Raw genomic sequence first — 14,401 nt, forward strand, 5'->3', positions numbered from 1 at the left:
GGCACATAGTTTTCAGTCTGTGTGCTAAACTAAACTAAACCATCTGGTGGCTATATTTTCAAAGGAGAGACATGAGAGTGGTAACAGTCTTCTCATCTGTTTACCCAGAGAGTGAATTATTAGCTAAAAAAAACAGCTCTTCCGTTAAGAGGAAAATGGCCAGCAGGGTGACTCGATCCTCACCAGATAATCAAAGCCCGAAGCTCATTATGCTCCTGGATGATTTCTCCTTATTGATTGTTTTGCTCGCTGCTGGTGAATAATGTATGAGTGTATAATTCATTAATTAATTACTGTATTATCTTCCTTGGTGTGCTCTCTGTCATTGCCGTGGTCACAGGGTAAACTGCAATGACAAGCTGACCTACCTCGGTAGCGACTGCTATTTCCTGGAAAGTACTTTTAATCAGTTGCAGTTTCAGACTTTGCAACAAGGAGGCTTGCACGCCCTGAACAGACGGCACCTGTGAAACCTTACCTTGCCAATAACATCGTTGCGGCTGAGTCTGTCCTTATCCATGACGGTGATGATGATGGTAGTCTCCCTCAGCACATGGGCGGGCACGTCAAAGGGGAAGGACTCATTGAAGATGGGGTTGAGACAGCGCTTCATCACCACCGTCTTCTTCTTCTCTACACGCTTGTCCTTGTGCATCAGCCACACCTTCACATAGGGATCTGCAGCGTGGAAGCAGAGTGCGGTGGTTTACATGAGCGAGACGATGAAGATGCACATGGATGGTGATTTTTTTTTTTCTTATTCTTTTTTTTTTTTTAGGGTCAGGTTTGCAATTACCCTCCTAATTGTTAAAAGTCAGAAAAGGCAGCAGGGAAGCAGATACCTCGTTTGAGCTCAAGGTCAACTTATCCCCCGAGCGAGGAAACATACAAATGAGGAAGTATTTATGGAAATAGGGCCTGGGATCTGTACTACTAGTTCTGGAGCATTGTGAGATTCTGTCGTACTACCAGCCACCAGTCCTACTACTGCGGGAAGCTGTAATTGTACAAGAAATATGCCACAGAGAGCATTTCACAGCGAGACAGGACACTTTAAAAACTAGCAGCAACCAGACTGAGCTGACACAGATTTGGCTAGGAGGTTGAAGATCCTCATAGATATACAGAAAGAGAGGACAGGAAAGAGGGAGGTCAATGGAGAGACGCTTCAAGTAATGTCACCTTGCTGCTGTAGCTATCGACGGTGGCCAGCAACCGTCCTGTTAGCAGACGAGTCAGTGAGTGTTTGAACACAGAGACAGAGCCTTGTGTGAAGCACAGAGCTTCCAAAGTCAGGAAGGACTTCCAGCTGCTGAGAAATGCTTCGAGAAAGAGAGCCTAAACAAACAAAGGGGAGTGTATACCTGAGGTGCCCCCGATATCCATGGCTTTGAGATTGCGTGCTTTGATGATGTTCACAGTGATGGTGTTGGCGGTGGGATTATAGCAGAGAGACACCAGCAGGTCTCCTCGTCTCCCCTGAGGAACGCACACACACACACACACACACACACACACACGCAAACAAACACAGCGGAGTATGAATCACCCAGCCCAATATCAGATTTCATCAGGGAATATCAAACTCCAGGCTACTCACTAGCTTGTTGTGTAATCTTATATCACTGCCCTTTCTGCTCTAACCTCCTTGTGCCAAACACAGACCATCCAGCACCCAGGCAGGCATTGGCGAGCACGTGGCTCACCCCCCAAAAATAAAAATATGTCAATCCAGCTCACATGCTGAAAACTGTCAACAAATTTGTCACACGTGCTTTAATAAAACCGCACGTCGCGGCTCGACCCCGCGGTCACCCCTCCCTTTCTTACACTGCCATCACTGCAGGGCTTCAGCTCCTTCCAGAAAGTCTTTAACTGGCCCAGTTCCACCTTATTAAGGGGGACTGACACCTCTCCAATGGGGTCATTCCTGCTGAAACGGTCATAGTCCAACACCTGAAGGTAGAGAGTGCGCTCTCTCACCTTCTCATAAGGGAAGCCTAAAACAGAGACAGAAACAGAAAACACTGAAGGGTGAGGGCTAAACCACAGAGAGGGAAGAAGGCCAGTGTAATCTGCAGCAGTGCAAAGAGGGATGGTTTTGGCTGAGAAGTAATATTAGGCTCCAGTAAAAAAAAAACCACCCAACTCATTCATTTTTCCAAGAGCACAGGCCATTGTTCTGATTTTGGAAAATGTTCTGAACATTATTTTTGGCTGTTTTACCATTTCACAAGCAATTCAAATCATACAGGAATGAGACACTTCACTGCCATCTGCGCGACTGCTACGAAACCTCTGCAGTGTTCAAGAGCATTTGTTATTATTCGAATCAGAATGATTTCCGCAGTTTCTTAAGCTGGAGCTTTTATCAATGCAAAAAATGTTGTTGCAGTTTCACACATTTTGTGTTTTCACACATCTCCCACAATGCTCTTTTTGTGTTGAGAGACAGCTCTTTGTCACAGCTTGGTAATCGCACTGCGCTATCTGAATCCTTTGCCGTGACTATTTAAAAAAGACACATATTCTTGAAGCAATAGTTTTACATTTTAAAATGGAGCTTTTGAATTTATCTCTTCGTGCCTGTTTTCGGTCTTTATGCAAAGCGAAGCAGCTCCTGGCTGCGTAAGTATTAAGTGGTCTCAATCTTCTAGCATTATTCTCAGCAAGAAAGCAAATGACCAAATCTCCCTAAATGTTCAGTTATTGATTTAAATTGGTTTACAGCTATCCAAAGCCCTAATTATAGAATTCATCCCCCTCAAATGTCATGGTCCCAGGTTGTTGTGATGTTTTTGAGCACTGGTTTGTTGCGTTGATTAGGTTTAATTTCTGCTTGGATTTTATCTTTTCCTCCCAGAGTTTATAGCAACATCAATGTTTCGCCGTCTTGCTTTGCAAATCTTTCTATGTTTTACTGCCTTTGTCCCCCTTTTTACATCTCATTTAGCTTTTTGCATCTTTTGAATATTTCCTGTTTTAATTTGAAAGCTAGTTATACTTTACCATCTTTTCCAGCTGTGGTCAGTCCCCAATCGTGTCCTATTGAGGAGTCACTTCCCAGTGTGTATACAGACTCGTACTTCATGTTCCAACTTGTTTGCTCTGCTTTGTTTTATCCATTTTTTGAGGGTGTTATTCTCAAGGGGACAGATTAAATGAACAAGAACCTAAGAACTAGAAATATAAATGACTAGACTAGGAAGAGCAATGAAAACTGAACCATAAATAAAACTAAATCAAAGAATATTAATTAAACCAAAAACACATAAACACTGGGTCACAGACGCAGGACCATGACGGTTATATTTGATTAGCTTTTGTTTGTTATCTGACTCAGCTTCTTACAAATGAGCAACATGATTTTACATAAATACGCAATTAAAAGTGTTAATACTTTTGGTTATTTCACATGACAGATTTATAGTTTTTTCTGTTCTTTCAGGCTATCAAACTGAAAGCAATGATGTCCCAATCAAACCACAGATGGCAGCATATTTGGAAAAATTTTGGATAACACGAGAAAACGTGATGGAAAATATTTAGTGAGAACAATCCAGTATGTAAACACAGACCCTCAAACAGGAAGGTTTCGTTCCAGTGGGGGTTGAGGTTCTTCCTCTTGACCTTGGTCTCCAGCTTGTGCTTTTTGTCAGGCAGTAGGTAGATTTTAACAAAGGGGTCGGAGGTGCCAGAGAAGTCCTTGGCCGGGAGGTCCTGGCCCCTGAGAACTTTGACAGTGAGGGTCGTGTTCTGGAAACTGTAGCCTATGCTGAACTGGATCCGACCCAGCTTTTCACTGATGGGCCCTTCATCATCCTCCGAACCTGGGGACAGCTGCAGGGCAACAAAAGCAGACAAATAATTATAATGCTCAGATATGCAGCAGCAGCAGCCACTCACATGAAACTCTCAATCCAAGGGCACAGATCTGGTGTCACACACACAGACCTTGACAGAGAGAAGCTGTGAGGGGAGGAGATTTTAGGGCTGCGTTTCTATCACGGTGTGCTAAAGCAGCTGCTCAAAGGCAGGGATTGTTCTGACATTAAGAAGACTGAGAGAGCTTAATTTCCTTACTAATGTTCTTAAGAGGCAGGAGGTGCTCAGATTGGAGATAGGGGAGCTTTAGACCACCCATTCTCTCTCACAGCCACTCTGACTGCTTTATCATTGCTGTGCACTAAAAGGCCACTATCTGATGGAAGCCACGGCCGGAGAGAGGGGAGCAGAGAGCGGGAGACAAACAGAAAGAGGAGGAGAGAGGGAGCATTGTGTGAGAGGCTTGGAGAGAACAGGCAGGAAAGCAAAGCTCAAGGTTGGCATTCTGCACTTGCAGCTGTCTTTACAATCATTTCTTTTCTCCCTGCAGCTCCACCTTCTGCCTCTGTCCTTTATTTTTTCCTCTCCCGTTCCCACTCGCTTTCTAACAATAACATAAATTGGAACAAAGAATTCTGAGAACTCTGAGTGGCGATAAACAACCACCAGTTTATTAAAACCACTATGTGCAGCCGTTACCTCTAACAAAAAGTAAAGCTGTGTTATGCAGGCAAAGTCTCACTGAGCATTATTTGCAGCTGTTGATTTTGCTCCCCGAGGCCAGGGCTACAATTTCAAAGTGACAAAGACTCACTCAGCAATATGTCAATATGGCATTATGGACTATCAAGCAGAGAAAGTGTGAAATACTCCAAGTCTAATTTATCAAACAGCGTGAGTCACCTTGCATGCCTGTTTCGTTTGATTGTCACTGTAGGAACTGCCTGCATGTTGTTCTATTACAGCTCCCTTACTGCCAGCTTTAGATTAACCTGTGTATGGATTTACCATAACACTGCAACACGTGCCCTACCTGGTGACTGAGAATTACCTTGTGGGTATGTGGCCAAAAGTACTTGGACACCCAAATATTAAAGAATTTTGATTTTTCATTTCAAAACAACAGACACCATGAAGATTCCTTTAATCTTCAAGGACATCTTTATTAACGATGTCAGACACTCACTTGGACCGATAAGGTAGAACTCATATCAGCTTTCTGATTCATCATCAAAACTCTTGCAGGTGACAGCTCTAATGAGGCTCTTCAATACAAAACAAGAATTGGGATGCCAAGATCAGGTTGCTCATAATGTGGCTGAACCAAACTTGTAACATAACTGCTCTCTTTACTTTGGATAAGTGGATGAAGATGGATGGATTTGGTTTCAGAGCATGTTTTTACTCCTTACTTTGCACAATATCATCCATCCATCCATCCATCTTCATCCGCTTTATCCGGGGCCGGGTCGCGGGGGCAGCAGCCTAAGCAAAGAGGCCCAGACCTCTATCAGTAAGAATATAATATAACCATCTCAGCAACACAATTCTGACTGCGAGCGCAGCAGCCTCACCCATCTGCTGTTCATATCTTCGGTTTGCATCAGACAGCCAATCAGAAAAAGCTTAAAGGGAGGTTGGCCTTAAAGGGGGATGAGCTGAAACCGCTTCTTTTAGGCATTAGATGATATGAGGATCTGTGCTAAGTCTAATATAAGATAAATATGGATTGAATGGATTGGACAGTGAACTGATCAAATATATTTTACAGAATAAAATTATGAAACTAGAACAGGGGATAATGCATCCCTTTCTCAAATGGTGCTTGCAGATTATAACTTTTATAGAAAGCCTGTAACATGAACTGAAAACTGTCTACTACCAATCCTTAAAACAAAGCAAAAACCAAAGGATCCACCTTTAAAATTGCATCCAATCTAGGTCTTTACTTAAAAGCCCCAAACTAACAGCGAAAAACCTACTTATTAGTGTATGGACGCTGATATAGCTTACTTTTACACCAGTATTGTTTTTCTGACAATGTTAAATGGGCTACTTTTTTTCACTGCCCAAAATAGTTTTGCTACAGTATGATTTTCAGGCACTCAGTCCCATATAAATTGAGCTTGTACAATAATTATTATTAATAATAATATTGCCAGCTGTTTCAGCTTTTATGGGAGTTATTTACATCTTTAGTAGAAACCAGCTAACTTGTCCTATGGTGGAAAAAATAATCTACTTCCTTTCACTGAAAATTAGCAGCCTAAACAGTAAAAGTCAGGTTAGACCAATCATATCATAGACAGCAGGATGGATTTGAAGTGGGACATTGTCTTACCATCACCATGTCTCCAGTGAGAGAGTTGGCCAGGTCAGTTACAGAGGAGTGGCCATCAGCATCAGGAGGTTGGCCCTTGGGGCTGTTGGCTGGCTTGTTGCCTCTGCAAAGAAAAGCTCAGGTTGAAAGCAAGAAAAGACAGCGAGGACATGTGAAGCTAATTCATCTACAGAAAGAGAGAATGTCTGAGCATCCAGGGAGTCCAACCTCCACCTGTTTAACGCTTGAAACCTGCCTATCTGGAACAACCAATGGTGGTCCAAGTTAACTTTGGATAGATGTCACTTCAAGCTGCTTTTTCTGTAGCTTTCATGAGCAAAGCCAAGTAAAATGTGCCAAAGATTCCACAGATTAATGGCAGGCACTAGAACTGAGGACAGTTGATGCGGCAAGTGGTGTTTGAGGAAAACTGGAGTCTGAGACGACTATATATAGAGAGCTCCACCCTGGCAAACATCCACATCTTTACAAGAAAGTTACCTCCACCAAAAAAAACCCAAAAACAAAGACATTTTCAGACAAAACATAAAACAGAATCACTAAATTTATTGACACAACCCAGTTAATCATCCTGGTAGAAATTATGCTCAGTCTTTTGACAACTAACAAATGACAACTTTAACAGGACACACATGTATAATGACATATATAGCCACATGACGTTACTTTAAAAACAGTAGACAGACATATATAGCAACATGAAGACGACCAGATGTTTAACAGGACAGACATTAGACGGCTTTGTAAAGTATTTTGCGTGTTTAAATTTCCCTCAGTTGCACCAACATCACAAGTTTTATAAAAACAAAGGTGAGTGCAGAAATCTGCCATGGAACAGCTGGTTCTTAGATCCAGATGTTAATAGATGTGAAGTTTAGTTCCTTCTCATGAGTATTGTTTAAAAAAAAACATGTGGGATAAACATTCTGGGAGAAAAATCACTATGTTCATACATCGAGAAAACAAGAATCACAAAGTGGACCAAAAAAAAGGAAATTAGCACAAGAAGACAAAAAAATTAAAGAGAATAAATATTTTAAGATTAAAGGAAGTGTGAACAGATATCACAAGAAAAGAGAGTCAGATGCAAAAGTCCTGCATAACATGACGCATTGGACAAACAGCACTGGATAAATGACTAGTCAAGGCACATGGAGAGGCTGAACACTGAAACACCAACAAACAAACAGTGAATAGAGAAGGAGAACAAGAACAGAAACACTGAGAAAGAGAAAAGCAATGAGCAGACACAGAGAGGACACACACACTAACACTGGATGGAAATCATAAGGACTGCAGATAAGACAGAAGGTTCAAAAGGGAACGTGAGAAATAGAAAAAGCAAGCTGAAAATTATTTATCTGTATTAGAAGAGATAGCAAGTATTAATAGTATGAACAGTAAGAGAAAAAAATAACAAACACCAGCACATTAAAGAGAAATAGAGAGCTGCAAGAAAAGATAGGGAATGAAGGAAGGAAAGCCTGGAAACACAAGAGAGGCTTAGTTTGGTCAGTCTGATAAGTATCAAAGAATAAGAGACAAAAAAAGAAGGCTATGCACACGTAATATCTTTAACAGGAGACAAAGGGGCATACATGCTAAAAAAGAGGAGAGAGAACACAGAGAGTAAAAGAAAAAGACAATAAATACAATTGATCTTCAGGAAAAAGAGAGCAAGAAGCACTATTCTCTGCATGGAGAGCTCAAAATAATTGATAGAAGAACCAAAAAATATAGAGAAAGGGGAAATAAGGAGTCGATATACCACACGAAATGATAATACCACCAAAAACACAAAAAGGAACAAGTAGTAGGAAAAGCACATTTAGAGTGTTACAAAAGAGGGTGTTGGTAGAAATTAAGTTGAGAACTACAAATGATAAAAGTTGATTTTAAGACGAACCTGAATTTTCAACCATTTAGCAACACTCTAAAAGTGTGGACCAGGGACACAGGGGCCAAAGCACAAACTGGCATTGGCTACATGTGCATATATGTTATATGCAAGTAGTTGTCACTCGGCGAGTGAAGGCAATGCCTTGAACAGGCAGTAGACAAGGAGCCCATAGAAAGTCTGTCTGTCCGGCCAGCATTCTCTGTCGCGCTTTTCACCAAGTTTGTTTCGAGGGATGTTTTTTGGTTTGTTTGTTTTTCTGGACCCACTAAGCTTCGAATTTGGATGACAATTGATGTTGAATGCAATAATGTGTACATTTTTGCAGAACACACGGACAAAACTAGTGGAAAATATACTGACAAATAGACAGACAGAAAAGGCGAGCAAACAAGACAAGCAAACAATCACTTCAACCAGCAAAGGAACCGGAGTGAGACGGGGGGGAAGGAGGGATGTTAACCATTTCAGGAGGGGAAGAGGATGCTTATGAATTGCTGTTAGTTGTATTAGTCGCCAAGGGAGGTATTTGCATTTCCATATTGCCTGATTATTATTGCTTTTATTGTTATTATTCTGCACTGGCTCTAAACTGCAGGCAATGAGTTTGAGAGAAGCAAAAAGCTGCGGAAAACACTACACCTAAAACATGAGCATCTACTCAAGAAGTCTAAAGCAAAGGGAGACTCTTAGGGCTTGAAGTAAAGCAAGGCACCTCCCTCCTCCTCCACCTCCCAACTATCCATGGGGGAGTGAATGTCTTCAATTATTCATTCTCCTTCATGCTTCATTCAGGGATTCAGTGCATTCTCAGGTAAGAGCTACTGCTGTCAGGGGAATGGCCGCTCTATAAGGCTTGCTCTACAGCACCTGAGGTGGTCCTCTGCTCCCTGCAACCAGGCTGCTTTAAAGAAACGTCTGGGCCTGCGGATCAGTTAGCGCTTCCAGATTGTACATCTCATTGTGTATTGAAAGTGATTGGTTTCAGTTTATTCAATTTCTAGCAAGGCAATATTAAATGTGGCAGATGGCATTACTACAACTGATACATTTTGGTGCCAATGCTTTTTCCCTCTGACCCCATGGGGGTTGATGTGGTTAACATGATTTAAGCCTGCAGTTGTCTACAGTATCCAGTGGGGGGCAGAGTAGACTCAGATCAGATTCTCCCACAGCTAAGACACAGAAAGTGGGCTGTTGGCATAGCAACGACTCCAGAAACACAGACCATACATATGAGGGTTTGGGATGTGTGTGACAAGAGGATGTTAGGAGTGGCCACAAGGGAAGGGTGTGTTTAGAGGAGTGCAACAAACAGGCAAACACACTGAGAACAAAGAAGTTAAGGTATAGGATATATGACAGGTACAGGTGAGAGCCTCGCAGACACACACATTCACATACAGACGTATGGAGGCAGGCGGGGCCACTTTGGGTTCACCGTCCTGTGATACTATCCTGTTTTGTTACCTGACCGAGGGCCAGCAGCTCGTAGAGAGGGGGAAGGGGGGGAAAGACACTCCACTTCTAGGCTGGAGAGAGACGCGAAAAAGAGAGCCCAGCCCAGCCCCTCTTCTTTTTTTCTTTTTTTTAAACATTCAGACTCCCCACCCCTCTGCAAACATGTCACACTCAAGCAAACACGCTCGTCTGAAACCATGAAGTGATGTATTTCAATGTCTATGCTCAATTTCATAGCCGCCATCTGTCATTCTTTACAGGTAGGGCATACTTTCCAGGCTCAGTCACAGTCAAAACCACAACAGTGCATTGCTTACATAGCTCATTATCCACATGAAACACAGGTACATTCACACTAGACTCAGCCACTCGTCCCCTATGTGAAAAAGAAAATGTTGTAAAAACTATATGCCGCATACTATCATTTACTCATGAAAGTGGCTGCTTTCTCATTTTTCCTGCACAGCATACTGTTTGTTTATAACTGTGTTGCATAAAAAAATGCAAAAGGGTGTGGAGGATCAGAACTGCCAAAATAAAAAATAAAATAGTTTGATATTTAAAAAAAAATTCTAGTAAATGCACTAAAATATATAACATATAATTAGAATTCATAAACATATATTTATTTTCATTTTCATAAAATATTTTATTAACATTTCTGTTGGTGCTGGTCAACCACTAGGGACAGATTTGGCACACTTTTAAGCCTCCATATTTGCATGCTGAAGCATGGCATAGATAAAGAAATCAAGAAATGAAAATACTGAAATAAAAAAGTCTGAATTAATAATGAATAAAGTAATGGATTAAAAATAATAAATTAAATTAAATGAATAAGTAAAATGAAAGAGAAATAACTATTAATAGATGAATAAATATACAGAAGGAAATTAAAAAAAATAATATTTAATTTATTCTGCATTTTATAAATTAATTTTTCTTTTAAGCAGCTTTGGTCTTCCATAAACTGGAACTCTTTCATCAGTAAATCATCGTATGAGACATTTATTTCTCATAAGACATAAAAAACACGTGAAACTAAAACATTTAGTGTAAGTTTGTTCTGTTGTTTCTATTCCATATGGGCACTGCTTCTTCCCTCAAGCTACAACCAAAAAGTCTCATAAATATGGATGCTTTCACTGACGACTAATTACTTCCTGCATGTTGAAACTAGAAATTAGCCTAAAATAGCATCATTTACTGAAATCCCATTTCAGGAATGAGCAACAAGTGAGGTGCTAAATACTAAATACTGCCTTCTGCTTCTTTCACTGAATTCCAAATGGAAATAGAAAAAAAACCCCAAAGGCACTCAGTCACTGCCAAATGTTTATTTTTATTAAGTAAGTACTGTTTTATATGTATTTTATTTTGACTTTTTAACATGCTACTTCCCCGAGCTTCAGTTTCTCTCTTTTTAATGTTCAATAAAGTGCTGAAGGTACTAAAAAACTGGCAAACATGATTACTTTCAAATCGAAAGATGAGCCTAGTCTCTACCTAACCTATAACAGTCCACGGTTCCCTTTATGGCATCCCAAAACTCTCAGCAATTTTAGTATTCATGCCTTAGAGCTTAATTAAAACAACTAATCTATCAATCCAGGGAATATCAGCAACACAAAATAATAAAACCGCTTTAACGGTCCATTATAACTTCAAACATGAATCTACCAAATGTTTAAAATTTCGATTAGCTTCGGAGATTGGCTTCTGAGGTGGAGGCTGCCGCATATGTGCCACCTGTTCTGAGGCAGAACACAAGAGTCCCAGGTTAATGCTCCTAATAGCTCGTCTCCCCAAACGCCATCCATCTATCTGGATGAATGAGATGAGCATGTGTAGCAGCCTGTACCTGCTGGCGAGAGTGCTGCTTTCAGCCCTGCCTTCAGTACAATAAGTACTCCCTCCTGCTACTCTCATTGAAGGAAGATGGATTTTCACTTTAAATTTTCTCTCATCCTCCTTTGACCTATGGATGGATGGATGGATGAAAGCACTCCTCCTCATCTCTTTGTGACTGAGTTTTTTTGTGTGTGTGTGTGTGTGTGTGTGTGTGTGTGGTTTTTTTTTTTTTTTTTTTTTGGGGGGGGGGGGGGGGTTGGGGGGGGGGGGGGGTTGCCTTAGCGCGATTGACTCCCCCCCCCCAGCATGTAACTGAATGCATCTCTACATTCCCCCTGTAATGCATGAATGAGCACAGTGGCCGCAGGGAGCCAAAGCTTCGGGGACAGTCTTAGCCAGAGCCCCCGAAGACTGTGCTGATTAGTCGGGTCTGCAAAGCCCTTGTCACAGGAGGAGCACTGTGTCAGACTAGCAGAGCGCAGCATAATCAATTTACATGTTTATGTACAAACACACGTACACATTATATCATCTTGAATTATAGTAATATCTTTTTTTTTCCTAAGAAAACAAGGCCTGAAATAACGACCATTAAAATGATAAACCGTGACCTCGGGATGCCCTGTCGTTACATTAGCCTAAACACACACAATCCCCCACCACATAAAGATTTAACTCTTCCCACTCTGGCTAATGTGGTTAGAGGACAAACACACACTCAGAGCGTCAAACAAACGCACACTTATATTGATTTGGGTAAATGGTCTTAACCGCCATCCACTGCGTTTGTCTTTTATGTCAATTTAAGCAACGTAATAAGCTCATAAATTATGAAGTTATATGTACATATATATATATAGCCCAGTTGGCAATTAACAGAGACTCAGAATCTCACTGAGTGCATCGTGTCTTTAAGGCAGAGAAATACACATCTATATCTATTAATATCAGAGAGATGTTTTCAGGGAAAAAAAAGACAACTCCACTGGCTTACACAAAATGATATAACATGCATGGATGAATAATTGAAGGACCACAGGCAAGTGGATTGAATGTTAATGTGGCACACGCGTAAAGCCCGCCCCCTTTATCCTGAGCCTCCATCCTCATTGGGCTGTGCAGTTGCTGCTCAGAGAGAGATCTAGATTCGAAGCTCTCTGGGATTGTGCCTTCTCTTTATAGCAACACTGGAGGAGAACCTACAGTATATGTTCACTGAGTCGCAAATGAATTGTGAGTGCAGACCAATGAGGCATAAACAAGCCACTCTAACATCCTAATTAAGCCTTCTTAGAAGTCCAACCTATGGATGGCTGGACCGCAAACATCTCAGCATGTGCGACCTCCTCTCGCCCCAAAATTAAAGCAACACTCAATCTTAAAACCTGTAGTTGCTCTCTCTGCTAGTCTATCGTGTAACCTTTACTTCCTCTTTCCCCGCCTTGTTCTGCAACCTTGGTTTGAAAGTCCACATGACTAACACCAGCTGTGGTGCAGTTCAGTCTGCTCCTGCCACATTTCATAAACAAATGGCCATGGAGAGCACTTTCATCAAGCCATCGCACACACAAGGTCAGTGAGGAAGCATTAAGAATCTCACACACTTCAACACCTTCTCATGGCCAGTGGGATGTTTGGATTGTCTTCAAGCAGCAATGGACCGTTAACATACTGCTGATGGCTTAAAGAAAAGCCTCAGTAATGTTTGTGTCTTAAGTACTTTAGATACATTTTACCATTAATAAGATTGCTTGGCTAACTGCATTGCAGGACCAGGAGCACTGCTGTTTAAAGTGGTGAACAAAGCACTTGGATCTTTTAATTAATTAAATATAGTATGCGAGCAATTTAACCTTTCACATTATTATTTGATAGTGAAGCACAAACATTTTCATTCGGTTGTAGCTGGCTAATTTGAAATATTTTGTGTAAGGTTTCTAAACCTTAGTTTTAAAGACTGGGTCACTTAAAAGAAAAATAGTAAAATTAAAGGCTTGTGATTAAATACATCAATTATACCCATTTCCAACCCCCTATTTTTATTCATTTACGGCAGTGGGATAGCTTTATTCTACAGTTTATTGATTGATTCACATGATTCATAGCCTATTCACAGTGAGAAAAATGCACATTTGACTGCCTTTCACATCCCATTCAAGTCAATTTTCTTCTAATTGGATGTCCCTTGCAAACAGAAGATTTGAACAGTGGGACGTGGGGCTTCCTTATGCCTCATATGAGTGTATTAGGGATATCTACTCTTACTGAGATAATACAAAACTAAGAGTACCAAATTTAGAATCTGAAGCTTGAGCTTTTGGCTCAAAGTGATTACTTGTACATATACCTTCCAAATACTGGCCATCCATTATTTTACAAAAAAGTTACATTTCAAATGAATCTCTGTAATCCTGTGAAAAACTACGTACACCATTCCTGCTTCCACAGGAATGAATAGGGTTCTGTAAATAGCAGACAGGTGCTGCTAATTAAAGCACTTGATTAATTGATCATCAGCAACTGTGAGGAGTACTATGAAAGCAGAAGTTTTAACTGTTGCCTGGTCTGGAGCATTCAGGTGTGTGTTAACACACAGTCTTCCAAGGAGTGAACGCCCCAGATAAAATTCAACCCAAGGTCAGACTGTGCAGTTCTCAGAGGAAAAACAAGAGACCTAAGATCTACATCTCAGACTGTAGAGGAATCAGCTAGCATGTTAAATGTTCAATTTCATGACAAGACAAAACAAGTGTGGCTTGTTTGAAAGGGTTGCCAGAAGAAATTCTCTTAGTTGTATTCTTAGCCATAACGGTGGAAATCAAGCACCTAATATCAGATGTGAAGCAAAGTGGTGGAGGGGTAATAATTTGGGATTTTTTTTTTTTTGCAACCAGAGGGCCCGGGCACCTTTCAGTCATTGAGTCCACCTTGAGCACCAAAGTATTCTAGAGTCACACGTGAGCACGTGAGGCCATCTGTCTGACAGCTAAAACTTAGCTAAACAATGATCCCAAGCATAGCAGTTA

General features: G+C 41.0%; 1 protein-coding gene across 3 annotated transcripts in view; it reads right to left on the reverse strand.

Annotated features, from left to right (window-relative positions):
• syt7a (synaptotagmin VIIa) overlaps nt 1-14,401 on the reverse strand; it is a 39,784-nt gene that overhangs the window by 12,345 nt on the left and 13,038 nt on the right. For all 3 annotated transcript variants that reach the window (XR_004843573.2, XM_035907065.2, XM_006789221.3), the window contains 5 exons: nt 6,167-6,269; nt 3,579-3,840; nt 1,831-2,000; nt 1,365-1,479; nt 479-678 (listed from right to left, as the gene is read on the reverse strand). Coding sequence is in view for 2 of the 3 variants with exons in the window: in XM_035907065.2 (XP_035762958.2) it covers nt 479-678; nt 1,365-1,479; nt 1,831-2,000; nt 3,579-3,840; nt 6,167-6,269 (850 nt within the window). In the remaining variant the exon portion in view is untranslated. The remainder of the gene's footprint in view (nt 1-478; nt 679-1,364; nt 1,480-1,830; nt 2,001-3,578; nt 3,841-6,166; nt 6,270-14,401) is intronic.

The sequence above is a fragment of the Neolamprologus brichardi genome, chromosome 7, assembly GCF_056152115.1.
Source record: "Neolamprologus brichardi isolate AB-2024 chromosome 7, ASM5615211v1, whole genome shotgun sequence".
NCBI lineage: Eukaryota > Metazoa > Chordata > Actinopteri > Cichliformes > Cichlidae > Neolamprologus > Neolamprologus brichardi.